The sequence below is a fragment of the Myotis daubentonii genome, chromosome 3 (genome assembly GCF_963259705.1).
Source record: "Myotis daubentonii chromosome 3, mMyoDau2.1, whole genome shotgun sequence".
In the NCBI taxonomy this organism is placed as follows: Eukaryota; Metazoa; Chordata; class Mammalia; order Chiroptera; family Vespertilionidae; genus Myotis; species Myotis daubentonii.
This window is the reverse complement of record NC_081842.1, coordinates 112354299-112380933: the sequence shown is the minus strand read 5'-3', so window position 1 is coordinate 112380933 and position 26635 is coordinate 112354299. Positions and strand designations below refer to the sequence as shown.

Below are 26635 nucleotides of genomic sequence, written 5' to 3'. Positions count from 1 at the left end.
TAAAAAGTTTGAGGACCCCTGGGGGGGAAGTACCGGAGTCCATTCATTGTCTTCACTAGCTGAGTTTAGACAGAGACCCCCCAAAAGCTAGTAGCCCTTGAAAGTCCTAGCAAAGGTCAGGGCTGTGCACTACCCAGTTAATCTAGGAACCACTCAGTTAATTTAGGTAATAATAGTTGAAGCATCCCCACCTTAGTTCACTTAATTCCTTAGATACTTATGTAGATCCTTGTTGATTATTGTTAATCAGATACTCCTGGAAATCTATTGATGAGCTAATCAGATACTTTGTCTATTCCTGGAAATTGTCTGCTGATCTGTGTGTCATTGAAACCTCCTTACCCTAAGGGCTACTCCAGATCAATAAAAGATTGGAGCGGCCTGAGCACGGAGGAAGTCCTTCGGGACTTTTCCGCCTGGTCCCCCAATATTGCAAAATTATCTCGTGTCTTTTTCTCTCATTTGTTGTGCGGCTCCTCTTTCAGATACCGAACCGTACTCCACGCAGAACGTGGAGGGAGTCTTACTCGACAGGGAAGGAGTGAGGTGGAAGAAGGTTACAGGGGGAATAAATAGTCATGGAATGAGACTTGATTTGGGGTGCTGAACACAGTATAGTTTAAGCAGATTATGTGTTGTGAAATTTTGCACCTGAATCCTGTATAATTTTGTTAACCAGTGTCACCCCAATAAATTAAATTAAAAAATAAAATATATTATGAAATATGTCATCAATTTTTCATTTCAGTTATTTGATTATTATAAACTAGAGGTCCAGTGCATGGAGTTTGTGGGTGGGTACAGTCCCTAGGCCTAGCCTGTGATCAGGGCCATCTTCCCTGGCTGCTGGCATCCAGCCACGCCCCCTGCTGCCACCCACCCAGGTTCCCAGTTTGCCAACAGGCTATTGGAGCCTGATGGCTGGGGGAGAGGGTCCAGAGGTTGGCCGGTCCTGCCTGCTCCTGGCCCACCCCCTGCCACCCTCTGTGAGTGGGGCAACTGGCGGGGCGGGGCCTTGGTCTGGCATAGCCCACATACCCTGCCACCCATCCTGGCTCCCCGTACATCATCAGGTGATCGGAGCCTGACGGCTAGGAGGAGAGACTGAGAGGTCAACCATTCCAACCGCTCGCCAGCCCCGCTACCCACCGCCACCCATTCTGGTTCCCTGTTTGCCATCGGGCAATTAGAGCCTGCCAGCCAGCGGGAGGGAAGAAGAGGTTGGCTGTTCTGCCTGCACACCGCATCAACTCCCACTATGGGTTGTCCTCTGTGTGTGGGGCGACTTGGCAGGACAGGGGCCTTGGCCTGGCGCTGCCTGCATCCCCCGCCACCCACCTCCGGGTCCCTGTTCGCCATCGAGGAATTGGAGCCTGCCGACTGGGGAAAGGGACCAAGAGATGGTCAGTGCACCTCATAGTGACTGGTCAAGCAGTAGTTCTGGTCATTCTGCCATTATGGTTGCTAGGCTTTTATTATCTACACTAATAAAAGAGAAAAATGGTAATTGGCGTACGACGCTACGTGTTTCATTGGCTAATCAGGGCTATATGCAAATTAACTGCCAACTAAGATTGGCAGTTAACTGCCAACAAGATGGCAGTTAATTTTCAAATGTAGGCACAATGCAGGGAGGCGAAAGGGAAAGCAGGAAGAAGCCCCCTGCCACTGACAGTGATCGGAAACCCAGGGGGGAGCTAAGAGCTGGGGGGCAGGGCAAAGGCGGCCCTGGGGCCGCCTTTGCCCTGCCCCCCAGCCATGATCTGAGAATCAGGTGCCTTTTCCGCCCTGGCCAGTGATAGCAGGAAGTAGGGGTGGAGCCAGCTATGGGAGCTGGGCATGGTCGAAGCTGGCAGTCCCAGGATCTAGGGGTCCCTTGCCTGGGCCTAAAGCGAAGCCCACGATAGCGAGGCCACTGCAGCTGCGGGTCCCCGCTGCCCAGGCCGGACGCCTCAGCCAGAGGTGCTAGGCCTGGGAAGGGGCGGAGCCTGCAACCGCAGGGAGCTGGGGGTCCCCTGCCCAGGCCTGACACCTCTGCTGGAGGCCTCAGGCCTGGTCAAGGGGCCGATCCGGTGATTGGTGATCGGAGGGTGATGAGGGTCAACTCCTCTGGCTGAGGCATCAGGCCTGGGTGGGGGGCGGAGCCGGGGATTGGGGGAATATGATGGTCCCCTTGCCCAGGCCTGAAGCCTGGGTCAGAGGCGTCAGGCTTGGGCGGGGGGTGGAGCAAGCGATCAGAGGGAGATGGGGGTCCTCTGCCCAGGCATGATTCCTGGGCCAGAGGCCTCAGGCCTGGGCGGGGGCCAGAGCCAGTGATCGGGGGGAGATAGGGGTCCCCTGTCCAAGCCTGACACCTCTGGCGGAGGCGTCAGGCCTGGGCAAGGGGCCGATCAGGCGATCGGAGGGTGATGGGGGTCTACGCCTCTGGCCGAGGCATCAGGCCTGGGTGGGGGGCGGAGCCGGGGATTGGGGGAATATGATGGGCCCCTTGCCCAGGCCTGAAGCCTGGGTCAGAGGCGTCAGGCTTGGGCGGGGGGTGGAGCAAGCGATCAGAGGGAGATGGGGGTCCTCTGCCCAGGCATGATTCCTGGGCCAGAGGCCTCAGGCCTGGGCGGGGGCCAGAGCCAGTGATCGGGGGGAGATAGGGGTCCCCTGTCCAAGCCTGACACCTCTGGCGGAGGCGTCAGGCCTGGGCAAGGGGCCGATCAGGCGATCGGAGGGTGATGGGGGTCTACGCCTCTGGCCGAGGCATCAGGCCTGGGCAAGGGGCAGAGCCAGCAATCGGAGGGGTCTGGGGGTCCCCTGCCCAGGCCTGAAGCCTGGGCCAGAGGCATCAGGCCTGGGCTGGGGGCAGAACCAGTGATGGGGGGAAATGAGGGTCCCCTGTCCAGGCCTGATGCCTCTGTCAGAGGCATCAGGCCTGGGCAAGGGGCCGATCCTGCGATTGGAGGGTGATGGGGGTCAACACCTGAGTGCTCCCAGTATGTGAGAGGGGGCAGGCTGGGTTGAGGGAAACCCCCCCCCCACCCAGTGCACGAATTTCGTGCACCGGGCCCCTAGTATAGGTAATAATAGACTACTATTGAAGTTTTTACTCTGTGAAAGAATATGCATATCTATTAACACATAGAGTTTTTTATGTTCAATGGATGATAGAATGTAGGAGCTAATCATTCCATATTAAAAATTACTTCAAAAATTATAACAATACCCCAGTTTTAGAGTGAGTCTTTAAAATGTGTCCTTTGGAACAGAATCATGTTTTTGTCCACTAAAAACCATAAGAAATTGTTAACTTACTGTCATGTCAGTATGAAAATTTTATTTATAATACCAGATTAGATTATAGAAGAAGTTAAATATAGTGAAAATTCTGAATTTTATTTTGTTGATAATATGTATATTAAGTATTATTTGAACATAATTATAAAGGAGACTAAAATTTTGTTAAATATTTAACTCTTGAATATGCATGATTTGCAAAATAATATTACTTGTTACAAATGAAGTAAATTATAATGATTTAATAAAGTATAATTTTATAAATTAGTAATAATCTATTTTTTATTATAAAAGTGGAAAATAAATTAGACTATAATTCAAAGTAGTTTTGCATAAGAAGTTTCATGTTCAAAGGTAAAATGTCCTATGTCATTTCTCCTGAATACATAATGGACATTCAAAGAAAATGTATAAATCTTTTATAAGCAATAATACAGAAAATAAACTATATAATTTAAAAGTGAAATCACATACCTGGACTATAGGAATCACAGAGTAATTCACATATTGTATAATTATTTTTAAAAAATCACTGATTTTTCTTTTAGACAGTCCCAATGAGTATAGAACTTCAACTTTTTAGACACTCATTAAAACACTAACACAATCTTGCTTTCAGGAATGAACCCAGTATTTGAGGACATGAATTATTTTCAAAAAACATAAAATCCTAGATAAAAACAAAAATACAGAAATGAGTTTTCAGCAGCAAAACAGGTAATCATTTGATGTAGAAATGCTAAATGTTCTGAGGAAAACAGTAATATGTCTGTTAAATAAGAAAATTTAACTGTAATAATTAAATCTGTGAAAAGTCCATAGCTATATAAGCTCTACCGTCAGCACTTTATTTTATTAGCAATTAAATCCTGTAATTCTACTCATTTGTTGATATCTGCATTAATTTAATGATCTGGTAATTTCAATATATTTCCTTTTTTCTAGTTCCCTAGAAATCTTCCTCTTTCAATTTTTCTTACTCAACTTTTTTAGTCCCTCTCTAGTAACAGAACTTTTTCTATGACTAGAGTTCCATGTAAAATTTTTAAAAAATTGTCATAAGAATGACAGCTTTCTTAAGAGATAGAATGTTTGTGTTAGTTTCATTTGTCTTCCAATTTTTCCACTGTGTTCCCAGCTTATTTTATTTCATTAGTATCAATACAGACCCTACCCCAATGACTTCAGCCAAACCCTGTGGAATTCACAATTCCTAAATCTATCGTTTTCCTTTATACCTTCAACAGAAATAATTTTATCCTTATTGTCAATTACTAGCGATTACACTATTGCAATTTTACCTCTCAAATTCATTTCTCACACAGACACCAAGATTTATATTTGATTTACATTATTACATTATACCTAGTTTAAAATCAACATTTAATGAAACAATTTTAATGAATTACAACTCTATAAAAAGTTACCTGATCTTTGAAGGCCCTTTAGAGGAAGCCCTTAGTAATTTACTAATAAACCCACCACCACCCCAGTCTCATTTCCCATCAATCCAAACATCTAAGACTCTCTTCCTCAAACACATCATATATTTCACATTACCCAGCTGTTAGTTGAACTGTTTCCACAAGGTTAGATTTGACTTTTTATGTGAAATGAACACTTATTGGAAAATTTTTTACAAAGAACCTTGGTTATATTAAGATTTATAGAAAATATTAAGCATATCCCAAATTAGGTGGAATACCATAATAAAGTCCCAACAACCCTTCACCCAGCTTGAATGATTAACATGACCAATATTGGTTCAACAATTACTGCACCCCCTATGTCTCCCTGCCCTCACCCCATTATTAAAAAAACAAACCCTGATATACCATTTTATACTGGTTTACTTCAATATGTGCCCCTCAAATATATGGATGGTGTTTTGCTTTCACACAACCACAATGTCATCACCACAGCTTAAAAAACACCTTAATTTTTAGTGGAGGTTGGAAGGGTGAGCGATAAACATGAAAGGGATTGAGTACAAATTGCTAGTTATACAAATGATCATGGACATGTAGAGTACAGTATAGGTAATATAGACGATAATATTCTAATAAATATATATGGTGCCAGCAGGGTACTAGACTTATTGTGCAAGTCACATCATCCTATCTAATAAAAGACAAAAAGGGTAATTGACCGTACCTTCGCTACACTTCCCATCGGCTAATCATGTAGATATGCAAATTAACTGCCAACAAAGATGGAGGTTAATTTGCATATGTAGGCTCCAAGCGGTGGAGCCAAGCCAAACGGCCCCAAAGCCGGCCGAACAGCGAGGCCTCATGGCCCCAGGATCAGAGGAGCAGTGAAGCCTGATAGCTGGAGGGGGGCTCTGGCCGGAGCCCAGCTGGAGCGAAGTCCTGGGTCCCGGGTGCCAGAGGAAAACTGGTGCCAGCAGCCAAGGGAAGGGAAGGCCTATTGCACAAATCTCTTCGTGCAACAGGCCTCTAGTTAAGTATATAAATGTCTAATAAGTATATTGTACACCTGAAACTAATATAATATTGTATGTCAACTATATTTGAAAAATAAATTAAAAAAATTTAAAGTTAAAAATAAGAACAAACAAAATCCAACCTTAATTCATTATCATTAAATAGCCAAGGTTCAAATTTCCCTAAATGCATTGTAAATGTTTTTTAAATTGATTTATTCAAATCAATATGCAAACATGGTCAACAAATTTTACTAGGTTGAATTTTATTTTTATCTTTTTATTTTCCTGACATTTATTTGTTGAAGGAACTGGATCCTTTTGTTGTAAATTCTCTCATGTTTTATCTTTTTTTCTGAGTGCATCCCCAAATAAATATTTCAGATATTCATTTAGTGGTTCCAAACCATGCTTGAGTGATTAAACCAGCGGTGCCAACCAGTGGTCCGCGAGGTCTGTGAGGTCTGAAAGGTTAACAGCTTAAAGCTTGGTCCCATCTCCAGAGATTTTGATTCACTATTTGGGTGCAGTCTTGATACAGGGAGTTTAAAAAGCTACCCAGGTGTTTCTACTGTGCAGCTAAGTTTGAGATCTGTTGCTCTCTCCCAGGTGTCCTTGATTTTGGCTGCATATTGAATCACCTTAGGAGCAAAACAACAAATGTGTGAGCTTCTGACTTAATAGAATGGGGGTCTGATTTGGTACTTGAGGTTTTTAAATTTTCCCTAAGTCATGGAAGACAAGTGTAGAATCACTGCTTTTTCCCATGTGTGTCAACTGGCAGTTCCATCTGATGGCCGGATTGGATGCACTTTTAAGCAGTTTTCACTTAAGTAGTAGAGCATTTAATTTAATAACGAACCAGGATGAAATCTCCCCATTTCAATGGGATCTACTCCACCTTAGTCCATATCTGAGTGCACCTATTTTGATTTTTAAATAGAAGCCCCAAAGACCAGAGCCTCTTCTATTGCCATGTGAAACTATAGAATTTCCAGAGGAACTAGTCACCTGTGAATCCAGACCATCAGGAGAAAATGGAATTTCAGAGCTAGGATTAAATGGGGCACCCTTTGAATAAAACCTATAAGTTTAAGCAGTTCATTTAAAAAGATACACTTTACTGAATCTTTCAAAGTGATATTAAAAAAATACCCAAGATTACCAAGAATAGACTTACAATGAGGAAACACGCACCAAGCATCACAGCTTTCATTTTCACATCAAGGTCTAAAGGGAACTGGATATCAAAGTCACTGTAATCTGTACATGCTTCTCTCACAAAACCAGTCCACTTCTTGGAAATCTTGCCAATCACATTTTCTTCATTAAGAGATTTGATCTAAATTGAAAAAAATGACAGTCTTAAAGAATTCTAGAAAATACTAAATCAACTTTCAAATTTGGAATAAAATGAAACAAGTATTTTATTAAATTTACATGCAATATTTTATATCACTCATTAGATGCATATAAATTCCTGTGCCTATAGATACATTAAAAAAATTGTTTCTTTGCTATAGAAAACTTATATGAAAGTTGTTTCACTGAAATATGTAACATTTTATATTGTACATTAAGACACAGTACTAAATTATTTGAAGTGATCTAAACCAAAATTTAAGCAGGAAAAGATACAAACATGAAATGTTTCTTATATTACATTTCTGGAAGCTATCAGGAGGGTAGCAAACTAAACCCCATGTGACATCTGCTTTAAGACAAGCACAGAGTTTACATAGGCTGAGTGATTACCTGTGATGGGAAGAACATTACCACTCAATGTCAGTAGACAAACAAAAAGTGCTAAGGGCCTGGGAAAGGGGACTGGCAGTTTTGAGTGAAGGAAAGTACGTAATAAGTAACTTAAAGGGATGCCACAGGTTCAGGTAAGACTGGACAACATGCGAGTGAGGGAACAACAAAATAGGAAAGGTGTATGAAAAAAAGCTCTGAAGTTATTATTTTTTTTATTAGTGTCACCTGGAAATCTTTTTAAAATCCTGATTTCTGGGCCTCATTCTGGAGGATTCCCAGGTGATTCTAATGTGCAGCCAAGGTTGAGAACCACTGTTCTAAATAAATGTGGGGAAACTAAAAACAGTTGACTCATTTCATTCCGGTGTGTGCGCTTAAGTTCTTAAACCTGAAATATGCTTTTAATATGAAAACTGTGATAGCATGGGTTGCTGTTCATCAATATTCATCCACCCCTCCCACTGTAGGCCCAGTATTCTTCTCTGAACATTGATACTTAAGGTTGGCCATGTGACTTGTTTGACCAATGGAATGTTAGTGTATATGACAGTGAGCAGAGACCTTAAACATGGCTAAGCGATTTGGCCTGGCTCTTGCTCTCCAGTGATCAGCCACCATAAAATCATGTAGTTCTTGCTAGAGCTCTAGAATGAGCATACTTGGAGCAGGCCTGAGGCCAACTTCAAGCCTAAATCAATGCCATCTAGCTGAGCCTATGTGTATCCAGTGAGACACAATTAACCTGCAGACTCACAAGCATGATAGCAAATGCCTATTGTTTTAAGCCACTGATCTTTAGGGGTTTTATGTTATACAACACTGTTCTGGGAAAACAGACTAAATCTTGTGCACCCTTTAGTGTTTTATCTGCTAATAGCTGTAATCTAAGTATTTGTAGCTTGTAAAGTAATCTTATTTTGTTTTTTAAGTTTATTTTTAATTTTGAAAATGAACAATACAGAGGATAACTTATGAGACACAATAATGCTGCACTAGATTTAACAGATATTAATATTTCCCTTTTTTATTCCTATAGCAAGAAATTTCAAACTTTACCAATAATCATGCAAAAAAGTAAAAAAACAGAGGGTTTTTTGATGGGAAGAATAAGAAATATGAATAGTGACAACTGAAAAGATATCAGGACTAGGTAATCTTAAACTAAGTTCTAGTTAACCTTTTAACAATAATAGATACAGAGGCAGAGCTGCCTCAAACAGATTGTCAAACTGCAGTGGGAAGGCCGGGGAGGGTTTGGGGGCAGGAGGGAGGGGGGTAAGAGATCAACCAAAGGACTTGTATGCATGCATATAAGCATAACCAATGGACATAAGACACTGGGGGATAGGGGAGGCTAGGGGACTGTCAAGGGCGGTGGGGAAAAAATGGACACATATGTAATACCCTTTGTAATACTTTAAGCAATAAAAAAAATAATTAAAAAAGGGCCAGAAGGTTGAGAACCACTGTTAGTCCATCATGGAGACCATTGATTTTTCAACCATTGTGCTACAAGAATCTTTAAAATATGTAATACCTGACTATTTACTCAGGGGCACTGACCTGTTTCCCCTCAGACTGTCAAATAAAAAAATGTCCACAGCCAGTACAAAAAAAAAAAAAGAAAAAAGAATAGAGTAATGTTTAGTGTTAGCCTGTCCTCTTATGTGTCCATTATTTTTTTTAATTAAAAAAAGCTCCAATTACAAAAAAAAAGAATTATAGGAGAGCCTTTTTTTATATTTGGTCTTTTTCAGTTTCCTGGCACAAAGATCCTAAAACTTGTGGATTCTCTGAGAATCTTTTGAGGGTAATGAAATGACTGGTGGCTACAGGCCCTTGATAGCTTCAGGATGGGGGCTGGTCACCAGATAGTCCATGCAATGATTAGAGACTTGACACTTTGACCCCTACCTTGACCAGTGGGGAGGAGACAGGGGCTTAGAGATTGACCTAATCAACAATGACCAATGATCTAATTATTCATTCCTATGTGATGAAACCTATGTAAAAGCTCTAGATGATGGGGTTTGGAAAGCTTCCATATTGGTGAATGTAAATATGTTCTGGAAGGGTGGTGCACTCCAACGCCATGGGACATAAGCTCCTGAACTCAGGACGTTTCCAGACTTCACCCTATATATTTCTCCATCTTGCTGTTCATCTGCATACTTATAATATCCTTTATAAAAACCTGTAAACATGAGTGAAGTATAGTTTTGAGCTCTGCCATCTATTCTAGCAAATTATGGAATCTGATATGGGGGTCACAGGAACTCTAGACTTATAGCAGTAAGTCAGAAGTGCACAATGTCTAGGACTTGTCATTAGCATCTGGAAAGGGGGGCAATCAGTGGGACCAAGCCTGTAACCTGAGGGGTCTGCATCAACTCCGAGTAGTATTAGTGTCAAAATTGAATTGAGTTGTAGGACATCCATTTTATGTCCAGGAAGTTGGAAAATTGTTATGTATGGGAACTAGGGCCACCATACATTTTGTATCAGTAGTGTGGATACCATTATGGTATATTATATTTGAATTAAATGTATAAATACATAAACTTAATACCAATAATCCTATCTAATAATAGAAAAATATGGTAATTAACCATACCTCCAACACGCTTCTCATTGGCTAATCAAGGCAATATGCAAATTAACTGCCAGCCAAGAAAGGCGGCCAGCAATCAGGCAGCTTGAAGAGAACATGAGGCTTGCTTGCTTCAATGACGGAGGACCCCAACGTTCCCTGCCTGCCGCTGCCGGCCTCTGAGCTGCACTCTAAGAAACACTGTTGCGATTATAGAAGCTAAACAAACCCCAGAAACCTGCTTTCAGCCAGCCGGGCCTCAGAGCTGGAGCTGCAACAGTGTTTCAATTATAGAAGCCAAACAAACCCAGATACCTGCTTTCAGCAGCCGAGGTCTCAGAGCTGGAGCCGAGCCTCAGAGCTAAAGCTGGCTCTCAGATCCAGTGACAGCCATAGAAGGTAAAGAAATCCCAGAATTAAAAAAAAAAGAAAAAAAGGAGAGGTTGGTTGCTTCAGTCACCCACCAGCCTGAAAACGGCCTTCAGCCCCTCACCCAGACTGGGCAGGCACCCCATTGGGGACTCCCACACTGAAGGGAGTGTGACCAGGTGCAAGCAGCCATCATCCCCTCATCCAGGCTGGCCAGGCACACAAGCAGGACCCCCACCCTGACCCGGGACATCCTTCAGGGCAAACCAGCCGCCCCCACCTGTACACCAGGCCTCTATCCTATATAGTAAAAGGGTAATATGCAAACTGACCCTAACAGCAGAAAGACTGGGAATGACTGGTCACTATGACACACACTGACAACCGGGGGCAGACGCTCAATGCATGAGATGCCCTCTGGTGGTCAGTGTGCTCTCACAGAGGGGAGCTCTGCTCAGCCACAAGCCAAGCTGATGGCTGCCAGTATAGCGGTGGTGGTGGGAGCCTCTTCTGCCTCCTCAGCAGCGCTAAGGGTGTCTGACTGCAGCTTAGGTCTGCTCCCTGCTGGCAAGTGGGCATCCCCCAAGGGCTGCTGGGCTGCCAGAGGGATGTCTGATTTCCATTTTAGGCCCAATCCCCCAGGGAGCAGGCCTAAGCCAGCAAGTGGTCACCCCCGAGGGATCCCAAACTGTGAAAGGGCATAGGCTGGTCTGAGGGACCCCCTACCCCCGAGTGCACAAATTTTTGTGTACCAGCCTCTAGTCCTATATAATAAAAGCCTAATATGCAAACCGACTGAACGGCAGAATGACTAGGGGAATGACTGGTTGCTATGACACACACTGACCACCAGGGGGCAGATGCTTAACGCAGGAATTGCCCCCAGCCTGCAAGGCCCCAGGCCAGCCAAGGTGGGTGCCAGCAGGGCCCCTCCACCCGGTTGCCCTGCTGGTCACTCCACGGATCGGCCCTGATCGCCAGCCAGACCTACAGACCCTACCCATTCACGAATTTCATGCACCGGGCCTCTAGTTTAACAATAATTGTTAAAAATATTCTTTTTATTTATTGTCTAAAGTTTTACTAGTACATATTCTCCATTTTCCCTGATTGACCTCCCCAATGTTAAAGATATTTTTAAAAGAATAGTGTAGATTCACCTATAATGTAAATACAATGCAACCCCCCAAAACAAACCCAAATATGACACTAGCACATATACCTAGATTAGCATCAAAACAATATACTGTATAAAGTATAAAATACTAGAAAACTGATGCAATTCAAAACAAATGCTCATATCACTGGCTGCTGAAAAGATATTTTATTATTTACTAATTAAGGATTTAGCATATGCATGACATACAAAGACTTTATGATTGAGAGGTAATTTAATGCTCAAAATAATCTTGCAAAGTATTTATTATTATTAGTTGAAAATTTCACAAAACAATTGAAAAAAGAAAGGTTAAGTACTTTATCCAACATTACACAGATAAGAAATTGTGGAGATGGGTTTCAAACCCAGGCATTCTATCTTCAAAGTCTGAACTCTTGACCACTATAATATTCTTCCTTTTAAAAAGTTAAGTTTCAATTCCTAATAAAAATCTCAGTTGGGAGTCAGCAAATAATGGTCAGTGGGACAAATCTTCTTTCCTTGTGTTTTTAAATAAAGTTTTATTAGCAGACAAATATGTCCATTCATTCATATATTGTCTATGACTGCTTTCATGCTACAATGGTAGAATTGAGTAGCTGTGGCAATAGCCATATGTCTTACAAAACCTTAAATATTGTCTACATGGCCCTATACAGAAAAAAGGTATGTTGATTCTTGCTCTAGGCAAAGTAGGAAAAGGAAAATGACATGAAAAACAATAGAAATGTCTTTTTAAATTATGAAATATTTTAAAAGTAATATTTTTCTAAATTATGGAATATTTGCTACTGTGAAATCATCAACTTGATAGGTATTCTCACTATTGTCATCATCATTATAATTTTGCAGTATAAGTAGGCTGGAAAAAAACCAAGTCTATTTTATATAATAAAAACATAATATGCAAATTGTCCACTCGGGTGGTCATTCGACCAAGAGACCAGGAGTTCGACCTCTCGCTATGATGTGCGCTGACCACCAGGGGGCTGAGCGGAACAAGGTGGGCATTGGTGACATAGTGCTGGCAGTGGGCAGCAGTGGAGGCACTGCTGGCCCCAATGGACCCTGATGAGAGCCGGACCATGGGAGGATAATGAAGCAGGCCAAGGCGGGTGCAAGTGGGAGCCCAATTGCCCTGCTGAGCGATCTGTAGACAGCGACCAGTGGTGGTGCAGGGAGCGGGGCTGCTTCCCGAATCCCAGGTGCTGAGGGAGCTGGGTAGAGGCCTAGCTCTGATTAATTGCCCTACAGGTGGGATGGTAGAACAGGTGAGGGGACAGTGCCAGGCCTCGGTAGGGTGCCAGGCCTTGGCAGGGTGCCAGGTGGGGCTGCAGGACTGCCAGGCTGGAAGTGCAAACTGGGGCCTGATCCCCACAGCCACCCCGAGGCACCCCACCTGTGCATGAATTCGTGCATCAGGTCTCTAGTTGGTATATAATTAATATAAGAATTAGCATAATCTCATTTGCACTGTGATTTTATACTTAGAAAACCCACGTAAATTAAGCACAAACACCTAAATTTAATACTAAAATACAGTTAAATAACTAGATAAAAGGTAAATAGAAATAAATATCTTTTCTTAAGTAATCAGCCCCTAAAAATACAAGTATTCTTCCCTATCTACACTAATAAAAGAGAAAAATGGTAATTGGCATACGACGCTACCCTTTTCATTGGCTAATCAGGGCTATATGCAAATCAACTGCTAACTAAGATTGGCAGTTAACTGCCAACTAAGATTGGCAGTTAACTGCCAACAAGATGGCGGTTAATTTGCATATGTAGGCCCAATGCAGGGAGGCAAAAGGGAAAGCAGGAAGAAGCCCCCTGCCACTGACAGTGATCGGAAACCCAGGGGGGAGCTAAGAGCTGGGGGGCAGGGCAAAGGCTGGGGCCCTACCCCCCAGCCATGATCGGAGAATCAGGTGCCTTTTCCGCCCTGGCCAGTGATAGCAGGAAGTAGGGGTGGAGCCAGCTATGGGAGCTGGGCACAGTCGAAGCTGGCAGTCCCAGGATCTAGGGGTCCCTTGCCTGGGCCTAAAGTGAAGCCCATGATTGCGAGGCCGCTGCAGCTGCAGGTCCCCGCTGCCCAGGCCGGACGCCTCAGCCAGAGGTGCTAGGCCTGGGAAGGGGCGGAGCCTGCAACCGCAGGGAGCTGGGGGTCCCCTGCCCAGGCCTGACACCTCTGCTGGAGGCCTCAGGCCTGGTCAAGGGGCCGATCCGGTGATTGGTGATCGGAGGGTGATGAGGGTCAACTCCTCTGGCTGAGGCATCAGGCCTGGGTGGGGGGCGGAGCCGGGGATTGGGGGAATATGATGGTCCCCTTGCCCAGGCCTGAAGCCTGGGTCAGAGGCGTCAGGCTTGGGCGGGGGGTGGAGCAAGCGATCAGAGGGAGATGGGGGTCCTCTGCCCAGGCATGATTCCTGGGCCAGAGGCCTCAGGCCTGGGCGGGGGCCAGAGCCAGTGATCAGGGGGAGATAGGGGTCCCCTGTCCAAGCCTGACACCTCTGGCAGAGGCGTCAGGCCTGGGCAAGGGGCTGATCAGGCGATCGGAGGGTGATGGGGGTCTACACCTCTGGCTGAGGCATCAGGCCTGGGCAAGGGGCAGAGCCAGCAATCGGAGGGGTCTGGGGGTCCCCTGCCCAGGCCTGATGCCTGGGCCAGAGGCATCAGGCCTGGGCTGGGGGCAGAACCAGTGATGGGGGGAAATGAGGGTCCCCTGCCCAGGCCTGATGCCTCTGTCAGAGGCGTCAGGCCTGGGCAAGGGGCCGATCCTGCGATTGGAGGGTGATGGGGGTCAACGCCTAAGGGCTCCCAGTATGTGAGAGGGGGCAGGCTGGGCTGAGGGACACTCCCCCCCCCCCACACACACACACCCAGTGCATGAATTTCATGCACCGGGCCCCTAGTTGGTAATAAATGGCTATAAATTACTCAAGATTAAGCTTAACAAAAAAGGCAGAACTTCTAGATGATGAATCCATATTGTTTTATGAAGAATACAATCAGATAAAAATAAATTAAAAGACATAATAACTCTCTGAGGGGCAGGATTCAAAATGGCAGCCAAATAGGCAGCTGTGTCCTACACCTTGTCACAGAGCAGATAGATGGAACAAGTAAATCGAATAGCATCCACCTGGAATTGGTGAATTAGACATAACTGGCGAGACAATCAATAGCTTGAAAGGGCAGAGGATGCCTGGAGAATGGTAGGATGGGGATGTGGGCTGAAGAGAGAGACATGCGGCCACCTGGAATGAGAGGGTCAGAAGGAACCTGCGCTGCACCACGTCTGCATCCCTTGGGGACAGGCGTAACACCTGATTGTGGAAGGAAGGTCCACAGGGCTTCTGGCGGCTGGGGAATCTAGATCTAAGTCCACAGCCGTGAGAGGCTGTGCCCAGAAAGGCAGCATGAAGAGGTACCTGAGCTGCGTGGTGCTCGTGGGGAGAGAAACTCGCACCTGCATGGTTGTTTTGCCTCTGTTTTGTCCTTGCTTTTATTTGTTAAATCCAGTTCATGGAACCTTTCAATTACAAACACTCATTGAGGCTGCAGTGACAGTGGAGGTGCAGTGTTGTGGAGGCTGGGGAGTGGCTGTGAAAGGGAGCAGACAGGGAGAGGTGACCAGGAATCGCACTGAGACATTTGGGACGCTCCAAACCTAAGCAGCCATTTTTCTCCTGAAGAGCCAGCTCCTCCCAGAAGCCTCAGGCAGATAGTGCTGCTGCACTCAGCCATGAGCTTTGCAGAGAAAATAAAGACTCTGAATAGCCCCAGGGAACTCTTGGGGACTGGGTTGAGGAATGGCCATTCAGACCCCAAAAACAATACGGAAACACCCCCAATTAAAGCTCTTGTCAGAAACAGACTCTTTTTTTAAAATTTCTTTATTGGTTAAGGTATTACAAATGTGTCTTCATCCCCCCATTAACCCCCAACCTCCCCTCCCCCACTCATGCTCTCATCCCCCTGTTGTCCATGTCCATTGGTTTGGCTTATATGCATGCATACAAGTCCTTTGGTTGATCTCTTCCCCTTACCCCTACCCTCCGCTACTTTCTTTCTGGGGATTGATAGTCTGATCACTGTTTCTCTGTCTTTGGATCTGTCCCTGTTCATCAGTCTATGTTGTTCTCTATATTCCACAAATGAGTGAGATCATGTGGTGAGTTATTAAGACTGACAGCAGGCAGACAGGCAAAGCGGGCAGATTGGTCCTGCCTACTTGTAGCCAAGGCTGTGGAGACAGACAAAGAGAAGCAGTGGATCACTTGGAACTTCAACAGAGTGCTGACTACCTAACAGGAAACTGAGAAATGCCAGACAAAACAGAAGAGTGGTGTCTCACTCTTCTATTTGTTAAATCCACTTCATGTTTTATTAACAAATAAAACCAGCCCACCTGGGGCATTAAAACTCGGCTGAAGCGAACGACACTTCACTATTTTATTTTTTTTCTTTTATTTAAATTTTTTTCCTTTACTTGTTGTTTTATCTTTTATTTTCTTTGTATTATTTTTCTTCATTCTATATTTTATCATTATTTTATTTTATCTTGTTTTTTTTTTCTTTTTCCCCACCCTTTTCTTCCTCACTTCTCTATTTCATCCTGTTTTCTCCTCTCCTGTACCGCTTTACATTTTATCTCTCTTTTCTTTTTACCCCTTGTTAAAAATTGATCTTTATCTGTTTTTTTGACGTGTTATTATTATTTTGGTTTCTGTTAGCTTACTCATATATCTAATTTCCTCTCTCATGCTCCAAATCCATGCAAGCTTCTCTTTTTTCTTTCTTGGCTAGCCAATTTCTTTATCCTTTTTTTTTTTATTATTCTCCTCTCTTGCTCTCTTCTTCTCTTAATTGTTTAATTAGTTTCACTCACTAAACTCAAGCCTATTTGCTCTCTCCTTTATTCTCCTTTTCCAAAAATAAATTAATAGACAAATTTTTTATGTTATCTTTGAATTTTTAAATTTTTTATTTATTATTTTGTTTGTTTGTTTTTAATTTTCTTCTTATCCAATTATTCTTTTCCTACCTCCTCTAAACTGAAACATTGTCCTTCTCATATTCATTCAATTCCTTAACCTTACTTTCTATAAATAAGCTCTGCCTCTTCAGATTATTTCATCCCCTTTTTCTGGGTATTTTTTGTTTGCATTTTATGGTTCACTAGAGGCCCAATGCACAAAATCCGTGCAAAAGTAGGCCTTCCTTCCCCCGGCTGCCAGCACCAGCTTCCCTTTGGCACCCGGGACCCAGGCTTCCCTCCAGCCATCGGCAGGCACCTGGGAACTGTGCTTCCCTTGCAGCCCCGGCTTCATCTGGAAGGTGGTCAGGAAGGACATCCAGTCTAATTAGCTATTATACTTTTATTATTATAGGTTTGTTTGTTTTATGGTGTTTCCTCCACATTAATATTTTTCTACTTTTTTATTTTTATTTTTAAAATTTAAATTCTTTATTGTTTAAAGTATTACATAGTCTTTTCCCCCCATTAACCAATCCCTGACCACTTCAAACCCCCAGTATATACCCTCACCTCCCTCTTCTTTTTTCTTTTCTCAAATATCTTTTCTCCATTCTAAATCATTTTTACTCTCTTCTCTCTCTCCTAATTCTCTTTTCTCTGGTGGTCACTTTTATTGGGGTTTCAATGTCATGAGTACATTTGTGTTTTGTTCCCTTTGTGTAGTGTCTTATTGAGTTGTATATCATGCTATTTGGTAAATGTGGTAGAGAGTGAGCTACATAAACAGATACCCAGAGAGGAGACTCTATCCATGAATGGGACAATAAAACTCAAGACCTAACTACACCAAGAGAATCCAAATATCCCAAGTAGGGGGCATCCCTGGAATATCCAGCCCAGAAGACACAAGAGATCACACCACTGGGTCCCAAAAAACATCTAGTATATAAGACAAAATTACAAAAAAATCTGGGTGGTATAGAAGTTTGATCTAATACATAGAAAAAAAAAAAAAGAAAGAAACAACAATTATGGGGAGAAAAAGAAACAACACCCATAAGAAAGTAAAGGAAGAATCACCAGGAAAGGGAATAAATGAAATCGAGGTAAGTAATTTGTCAAAGAAAGAATTCAGAGCAATAGTTATAAGGATGCTGAGAATAGAAGACAAATTCAACAACATGTGTAAGAATCAAAAGGAAATGAAGAATAATCAAGAGGAAATGAAAAATGGCATTTCTGTAATTAAGATCATAATGGAAAGTTTCAATGGTAGATTAGAAGAAGCTAAGGACCACATCAGCGAGTTAGAAGACAATGTAGAAAAAAACCCCACAAGAAGAGTAGCAACTGGAAAAAACCAAAAACTTAAAAAAGCAGGAGAGCCTAAGGGAGCTTTGGGACAACATGAAATAAAACAACATCCACATAATAGGGGTTCCAGAGGAGAGGAAACTGAGCAAGGAATAGAAAACCAGTTTGAAGAAATTATAACGGGAAACTTCCCTGACTTTGGAAAGGAAACAACTCCCACAAGTCCAAGAAGCACACAGATTGCCAAACAAGATAAACCCAAAAAGACAGACACCAAGACACATCATAATTAAGTTGGCAAACATCAATGACAAAGTAAGAATCTTAACGGCTGCCAGAGAGAGAGACAAAAAGTTAACTACAAGGGATCTCCCATTAGACTACCAACTGATTTCTCTACAGAAAGATATCAGGTAGGAAGGGAATGGAATGAAATATACAAAGTGATGCAAAGCAATGGACTGAATCCAAGAATGCTATACCCAGCAAGTTTATCATTCATAATTGAAGGTGAAATCAGGAGCTTCACAGACAAATATAAGCTAAAGGATTTTATTATGACCAAACCAGCAATGAAAGAAATGATAAGGAAACTGCTGTAAAAAGAAGTAATAGAGGAAACCAAGATGGCAGCATAGGTAAACACCAGAAATTGCTGCCTAGCACAACCACTTCAAAAATACAACTAAAAGACAAAACGGACATCATCCAGAACCACAGGAAGGCTGGCTGAGTGGAAATTTTACAACTAGAAGAAAAGAGAAAAGCACACTGAGACTCAGAGGAGGTGCGGAAGTAAAGTGCAGAGGTACAGAGGTGCATGCCAAAAGTGCTGGCAGCTGAGGACACGGAGCAAGTGGAGGGGGCTGGCAGCTGAAGATGTGGCGCATGTGGAGAGGGCTGGAAACTGAGGACACGGTTGTCTTTTTCAATCGGGAGGGAGTCTCAAGCTCCCGACTGCTCTGAACTCCAGTTCCAGGTGAGTCTCTGGGGACCCAAACTCATATGGGGAGAAACAGGACTCTCTGGCATCAGGCAGAACTCGAGGGCGGCTTTCTCTAAGAGGTGCTTGCAGCAATTACCGGGACTCTGAGACATGGGGCCTCGTAGGGTAGGACTGGGGAGCAGCCATAGCTGCTTGCTCTGCCCTTTTGATCCCCTGAGACCCCACCCCACCCAAGCTGTGCACAGAGGCTTTTGCATATGAAAGGCCTGTCACTTTGCAACCTGAAAATTACCTAACAAACTGCAACTGAATCAGAGAGACCCAGAACTTCCAAAAGAAGGTCCAAGGCCTTACAGCAGCTTGCATTGCTTCACAACTTGACCTCATCTGGGCACCTCCAAACACCAAACAAAGAAGAGGAATCTCTCCATAGCTCCTGCTGGGTAGCCTCATGCAGAGCTAAATTAGCACCTCCTTAGAGATCCAAGAGCCAGTGTACCCAGTGGTCAGAGTGGGACCATCCAGATTACAACTCCTCAGATCCATAAGGGACACACTCAGGGGGCAGACTCAGTGAGCACCAAAGCCCCACTGAAGCAAGTCTTGCCTCATAAGGGTGTCTCCAGCACAGAAGTTCTCCCACTGCAGACACAGCTGATTCTCACAGCCAATTGGCCTGGAGGTCAATTCCTCCCAGTGATACCTACAACAATCAAGGCTTAACTACAACAAGACTGTGCACAAAGCCCACAAAGGGGTGCACCAAGAGTGTCCACCTCAGGTAATTGGGGAGGTTGAGCCACTGGGTACTATAGTGCCGGGAGCCGGTCCATCCTTGCTGTTTCAAGGGACCTGGCATATATGGCATACGGTTCTTAATATGTTTGCTCACCTTCTTGGCGCTGTGTTTTAACCAAAATCACCTCTCCGAGAAAGGTTGAATCCCCAGGTAGGGATTTTCCCCTGAAGTTAGGGAGGGAATAAAACCCCTCAACTAAGTGCCAGGCGGGTAATTAATCCCTTTAACTACGAACAATCATGCTTAAACTACATAATCTTTTCTCCCTGGAATGGAGATAAGAAACGCCCTAACCTTTGTAATAGAGATTGATAGGATTAAATCAACTGGTATAAATACAGTTGTAACAAGACAGAAAGACTCAGAACTCAGAACACAGAATTTAGAACACAGAACTAGAGACAGAAGAACTTCGCTGGAGAGAGCATGCCGGAGGATCCTGGAGAGGGACTGGCCTCGGAGCCTAGAGACAGAGCCTAGCGGGAGAACATGGCAAGGGATCCTGGACTGAACCTGACTACAGAGATTGGCAGGAGAACCTGACTGGAACCTGGACACTGAACCTGACTGGAGAGCCTGGACAGAACCTGGCTGGAGAACCTAGCGAGGGAACATGGCTACAGAACCTCGCTGGAGATCCGAAGCAGAACCTCTCTGGAGATCCGGGCTAGAGATCCTGGCTAGGCTGCTGATCAACTGAACACTGTCTCCATGCCCTTCCTTCTTCGCCGACTCCGTCCACACCTTTGGGGACCCCTGGACCTGCTGGGGCTGGACCCCGGCTCTATAGGACACCTAACACAGAAAGCCACTCTATCAACACAGGGAAGCATAAAAAAATGCGGAGACAAAGAAACAGGTCACAAATGACAGAAATGGAGGAAAGCAAACTACTGGATATAGGGTTCAAAACCACACTTGTTAGGTTTTTCAAGAATTTTCTAGAAACCGCTGATAAATTTAGTGAGACCCTCAAGAAATCTAGTGAGACTGCCAATAAGTTTAGTGAGACCCTCAAGAAACCTAGTGAGACCCTTGAGGTTATGAAAAAGGACCAAATAGAAATTAAGCATACACTGACTGAAATAAAGGATATTATATAGACTCCCAACAGAAGACTAGAGGAACTCAAGGATCAAGTCAACGATTTCAAATATGAAGAAGCAAAAAACACCCAACCAGATAAGCAAAATGAAAAAAGAATCCAAAAATACGAAGATAGTGTAAGGAGCCTCTGGGACAGCTTCAAGCGTACCAACATCAGAATTATGGGGGTGCCAGAAGAAGAGAGAAAGCAAGATATTGAAAACCTATTTGAAGAAATCATGACAGAAAACGTCCCCTACCTGGTGAAAGAAATAGACTTACAAGTCCTGGAAGCACAGAGAACCCCAAACAAAAGGAATCCAAAGAGGACCACATCAAGACACATCATAATTAAAATGCCAAGAGCAAAAGACAAAGAGAGAATCTTAAAAGCAGCAAGAAAAAAACAGTTACCTACAAGGGAGCACCCATACAGCTGTCAGCTGATTTCTCAACAGAAACTATGCAGGCCAGAAGGGAGTGGCAAGAAATATTCAAAGTGATGAATAGCAAGAACCTACAACCAAGATTACTTTACCCAGAAAGCTATCATTCAGAATTGAAGGTCAGATAAAGAGCTTCACGGATAAGAAAAAGCTAAAGGAGTTCAGCACCACCAAACCAGTATTATATGAAATGCTGAAAGGTATCCTTTAAGGAGAGGAAGAAGAAAAAGGTAAAGATACAAATTATGAACAACAAATATGCATCTATCAACAAGTGAATCTAAGAATCAAGTGAATAAATAATCTGATGAACAGAATGAACTGGTGAATATAATAGAATCAGGGGCATAGAAAGGGAGTGGACTGACTATTCTCCGGAGGGGGGGGGAATAGGGTGTGGGGGGTGTGGGAAGAGACTGGACAAAAATTGTACACCTATGGATGAGAATACTGGGTGGCAGGGGTAAGGGCAGAGGGTGGGGTGGGAACAGGGTGGAGGGGAGCTATGGCAGAGAAAAGAGGAACAACTGTAATAATCTGAACAATAAAGATTTAATTTTAAAAAAAGAATTAATAGAGAGGGAAGAAGGAACAAAGGCATGAAGAATAAAAATGGCAACAAACAAGTACCTATCAATAATAATCTTGAAAGTAAATGGATTAAATGCTCTAATCAAAAGAGATAGGGTAACTTAATGGATAAAAAAAAATGAGCCATGTATTTTCTGTCTACAAGAAACCCACCTCAGAACAAAGGGCTCACACAGAATAAAAGTGAAGAGTTGGAAAAAATTTTTTCAGGCAAATGGAAATAAAACGAAATTGGTGTAGCAATACTTATATCTGACAAAATAGACCTCAAAGTGAAGTCCATAACAAGAGATAAGAAGGGCCACTGAATAATACTAAAGGGAGCAATTCAATAACAGTATATAACTCTGCTAGACATATATGCATCCAATACAAGAGCACCCAAATACTTAAAAAATCTTTTGGAAGATATCAAAGGGGAGATCGGCAGCAACACAATCATAGTAAGGGACATTTTTTTTTTTTTTTTTACTTTTTAAAATTTTCCATCAAGGATATTTTTCCATTAATTTTAAAGAGAGTAGGAAAGAGAGGGAAAGACCAAGAGAAAAATTGATGTGAGAGAAACATATCTATTGGTTGCCTCCTGCATGAACCCCACCAGTTACCTGGGCCAAGGAGGAGCCCATAACCGAGGTAAGTCTTCTCGACCAGAATAGAAGCTGGAACCCATTAGTCCACATACTGATACTCTATCTACTGAGCCACATGGGCCAGGGCATAGTAGGGGACTTTCATACCTCATTGATACCACTGGGTAATACTCTAAATAAAAAATCAGCAAACAAACAGCAATCCTAAATGACTCACTAGATCAAATGGAATTAATTGACGTCTTCAGAACATTTCACCCCAAAGCTACAGAATATACATTCTTTGCAAGTGCACATGGGACATTTTAAAAATAGACCACATATTGGGTCACAGGCAAAGTCTCTCCAAATTAAAAAAGATTGAAATAATATCAAGCATCTTCTCAGACCTGGCATAAAATTAGAAATCAACTACAATAAAAACAATGAAAAATATCAAACACTTGGTGAATAAATAGCATGCTCTTAGACAATGGTTGGGTTACCAAAGAGATCAAAGAAAAAGTAAAAAGCATCCTGGAAACCAATGACAATGAAAACACAGCAATCCAAAATTTATGGGACACAGTGAAAGCAGTCCTGAGAGTGAAGTTCATAAAGAGTGTCCCAAAATTCATGCAAGAAGTAATTTTGATAGTAAACACAGGTTTATAATTAAAAATTGTAAATGTTTTATTGATTCATAAAGTATACAGTATAAGGTTATGTAAGGAATAGCATATAGGGTAAATGGCCTCCACAGCTTTGCTGGCACATACGTACTCTTTTGTTGAAATTTTCCATGACCGTTTTGCATAAATGTGGCTGAATTTCTATGAGGCTCATTTTCATCTTGATGGCTTGGTTAATTGACAAAATTGTCACATTTAAGGTACATAAAATCCATGAGTAATTGTTGAGGAACAAATGCATCCACAACGTGTCACTGTTTGGTGCGGATTTTGGGCTGGAGGCATGATCAGACCATTCTTTTTCGAAAATGCGGCTGCTCAGACAATAACAAAAGAGTGCGTATGTGCCAGCAAAGCTGTGGAGGCCATTTGCCCGATATGCTATTCTGTACATAACCCTATACCGTATACTTTATGAATCAACAAAATTTACAATTTTTAATTATAAACCTGTGTTTTCTATCAAAATTATTTCTTGTGTGAATTTTGGGACACTTTTTAGTTCTACAGGCCTACCTCAAAACACAAGAAAAAGTGGTAATAAATTATCTAACCCTACAACTTAAAGAATTAGGAAGAGGGCAAGAGAAAAGCCCATTTTGAAAAAAAAAAAAAAAAGAAGAAGAAGAAAAGCCCAAAGTAGGCCGAAAGAAGGAAATAATAATGATTGGAACAGAAATAAATGACATAGAGACCAAGACAACAACAATAATAAAAAAAAACTCAAAACAAACAAACAAACAAACAAAAAAAACCTACAAAAGATAAATAAAACCAAAAGCTTGTTCTTTGAAAGGAAAAACAACATTGATGAACCTCTAGCCATGCTCACCAAGAAGCAAAGAGAGAGGACCCAAATAAACAAATTCGGAAATGAAAGAGGTAAAGTAACCACTGAGTCCACAGACATACCAAGTATTGTAAAAAAAATTCTATGAACAACTACTCCAACAAACTGGAAAACTTAAATGAAATGGATGTAATCTTAGAAGAATACAAGCTTCCAAAATCAATCAGGAAGAATAAAAAAACCCCAGAATAGGCATATAACTACTGATGAAATTAAATCAGTAATCAAAAACTTCCAACAAACAAAAACCCTAGTCTGGACAGTTTCATAGGGGAGTTTTACCAAACTCAAAGAAGAGCTAAAACTCAGCCTCCTCAGACTAGTCCAAAAAATTCAACAGGAAGGCACACTTCCAAGCTCTTTCTATGAAGCCAGCATTACTTAATCCCCAAATCCGAAGAAAAAAAAACACCACACTACAAAGAAAGAGAATTACAGGCCAATATCCCTGATGAACATAGATGCTAAAATCCTCAACAACATTCTAGCAAATCGGATTTAACATTACATTAGAAAGGTCATATATATACCATGGTCCAGTGTGATTTTTTTCTGGGGATGCAATATCCACAAATCAATAGACTTTACACATCACATAAACAAGTTGAGAGACAAAAATTACATAAGCATATCAATTGATACAGAAAAAACTTTTGACATAATCCAATCACTTGATAAGAAACTCTCAGCCAAATGGGAATAGTGCGATCATACTCAATATAATAAAAGCCTTATACAACAAACCTACAGCCAATATCATACTGAATGGACAAAAACTAAAACCATTTCCCCTAAGAACAGGAACAAGAAAGGGATGCCCACTTTCACCAATCCTGTTCAATATGTTACTGGAAGTTCTAGCCATAGTGATCAGACTAGAAGAAGAAATAAAAGGCATCCAAATTGGAAAAGAAGAAGTAAAACTGTCATTATTTGCAGATGACATGATATTGCACATAGATAACCCTAAAGACTCCATCTAAAACTATTAGACTTGAATAATTCTCTATTGATTCCAAGATGGTAGGTGGGAGGACAGCAGTGAGGGAGAGAGTGTGAATGAGGGAGGGAGCAAAAGGGGAGTGTGTGGACATGTAGTGTGTGTGTGTGTGACTGAGTGAGGGACAGCTAGATCTTGCAGGAACTTCGGGGGCTGGCAGACCAGGTTTGAATTACCAAGAAGACCCTGCTACTGCTGTTATCTCTCCTAGAGTGCCAGCTCCGCTGCAGAGGCCACACCATCTTGAAAGGGAGAGCTGCTGTGACTGGAAGCCCAGCCTCACCTCCACCCTGGGTTCTCTCAGACACCACCCAGGATTCTACAGCCACTCTAGCCAGGCACCTGCTGCCTCGGCTGCTGACTCAAAGACACCAGGAATACAGCCCCCGCCCCCCCCCCCCAACTGAGGGCTACTGTGAGTTCCAGAGCACACTCCTTTCCCGGCAACAAGATGCTTTAACCCTAAGAACAGTGACCACATGAATGCTTGTAAACAGCTGAGCCTTACGCAGCAAACCCGTTGTCTGAGACTGAATGCGGGCGCAGCTGAGCTTTACGCAGGAGCTCAGGGCTCCAAGACCAAGTACACGATCAGCTGATCCTTACACAACAACCCCAGAAGCAGTAACTGCATGTGTGAACAACGGAGCCTTATGCAGCAGCCCCAGGCACCATGACCACTCCAGCAGCCAAGTGAGCAGCTGCCTCCCATGACCGCATAAGGAGCAGTGCCCCCCCCCCAGGTAGCACCCACCCTGTGACCACCTGAGGAGCAGCTGCCCAAAACCACATGAGGGGCAGCAGTCCCACAATCTCACAAGGAGCAGCCGCCACTCACGACCACTCAAGGAGCAGCTGCTGCCCATGACCACATGTGGAGCTGCTGCCACCCATGACACGTGATGAGTGGCTGCTGCTTCCCGTGACCATATGATGAGTGACCACCCTGTGACCATGCAGAGTGGCCACCCCTCAACCACATGATGATAGGCCGCTGCCAGTAACCCTCTGAGGAGAGGCCATGACCCACACACAAGAGAGGAGCAGCTGCCCTGCAACTGCACGAGGAATGGCCACTCCACAACCACCTGAGGAGTGGATGCCACCTGAGATTGCCCAAAGAGCAGATGCTGCTTGTGACCACCTGAGGAGCAGTTGCCACACATGACTGCACAACCTACCACCAAGCCCACTACTGCAGCCACACACCCTGTGCTACTCAACACCTAGATCTTTTGGTGAGAGTGAAAATGGGGAGACAGTGCAACCCCCAAAGGAAAGAAAAGGGAGAAATCACCAGAAAAAGAACAATATGAAATAGAGGCATGTGATATGTCAGAAAAAAAGAATTCATACTAAGGACCATACATTTCATAAACCAAATGGATGAGAAAATAAACAACCTCTGTAAGAATCAGGAACAAATAAAGAATGATATAGCAGCAATAAAAAAAACAATATGGAAGCTTTCAACAGTAGACTAGGAGAAGCAGAGGACAGAATTAGAGAATTAGAAGACAGGAAAGCAAAACACACACAATCTGAAATAGGAGAAAAAAATCAAAAGACAGGAGGAGAGCCTAAGGAAGTTTTGGGACAACATGAAATGAAGCAATATACATATAATAGGGATTCCAGAATGACAGGAAGAGGAACGAGATTTAGAAAACCTATTTGAAGAAATAATGTCAGAAAACTTCCCTGATTTGGGGAAGAAGAAAGTCACACAAGCACAGAGAGTCCCAAACGAG

The 26635-nt window shown here is 43.0% G+C and overlaps 1 protein-coding gene across 1 annotated transcript in view; it reads right to left on the bottom strand.

Moving 5' to 3' along the window:
- Positions 1-904: 904 nt before the first annotated feature.
- LOC132229683 (phospholipid scramblase 2-like) overlaps positions 905-26635 on the bottom strand; it is a 160157-nt gene continuing 134426 nt past the window's right edge. The window contains exons 6-8 of the mRNA XM_059686205.1: positions 6909-7070; positions 3934-3952; positions 905-1065 (exon numbers count right to left, since the gene is read on the bottom strand). Coding sequence (XP_059542188.1) covers positions 905-1065; positions 3934-3952; positions 6909-7070 — 342 coding nt within the window. The remainder of the gene's footprint in view (positions 1066-3933; positions 3953-6908; positions 7071-26635) is intronic.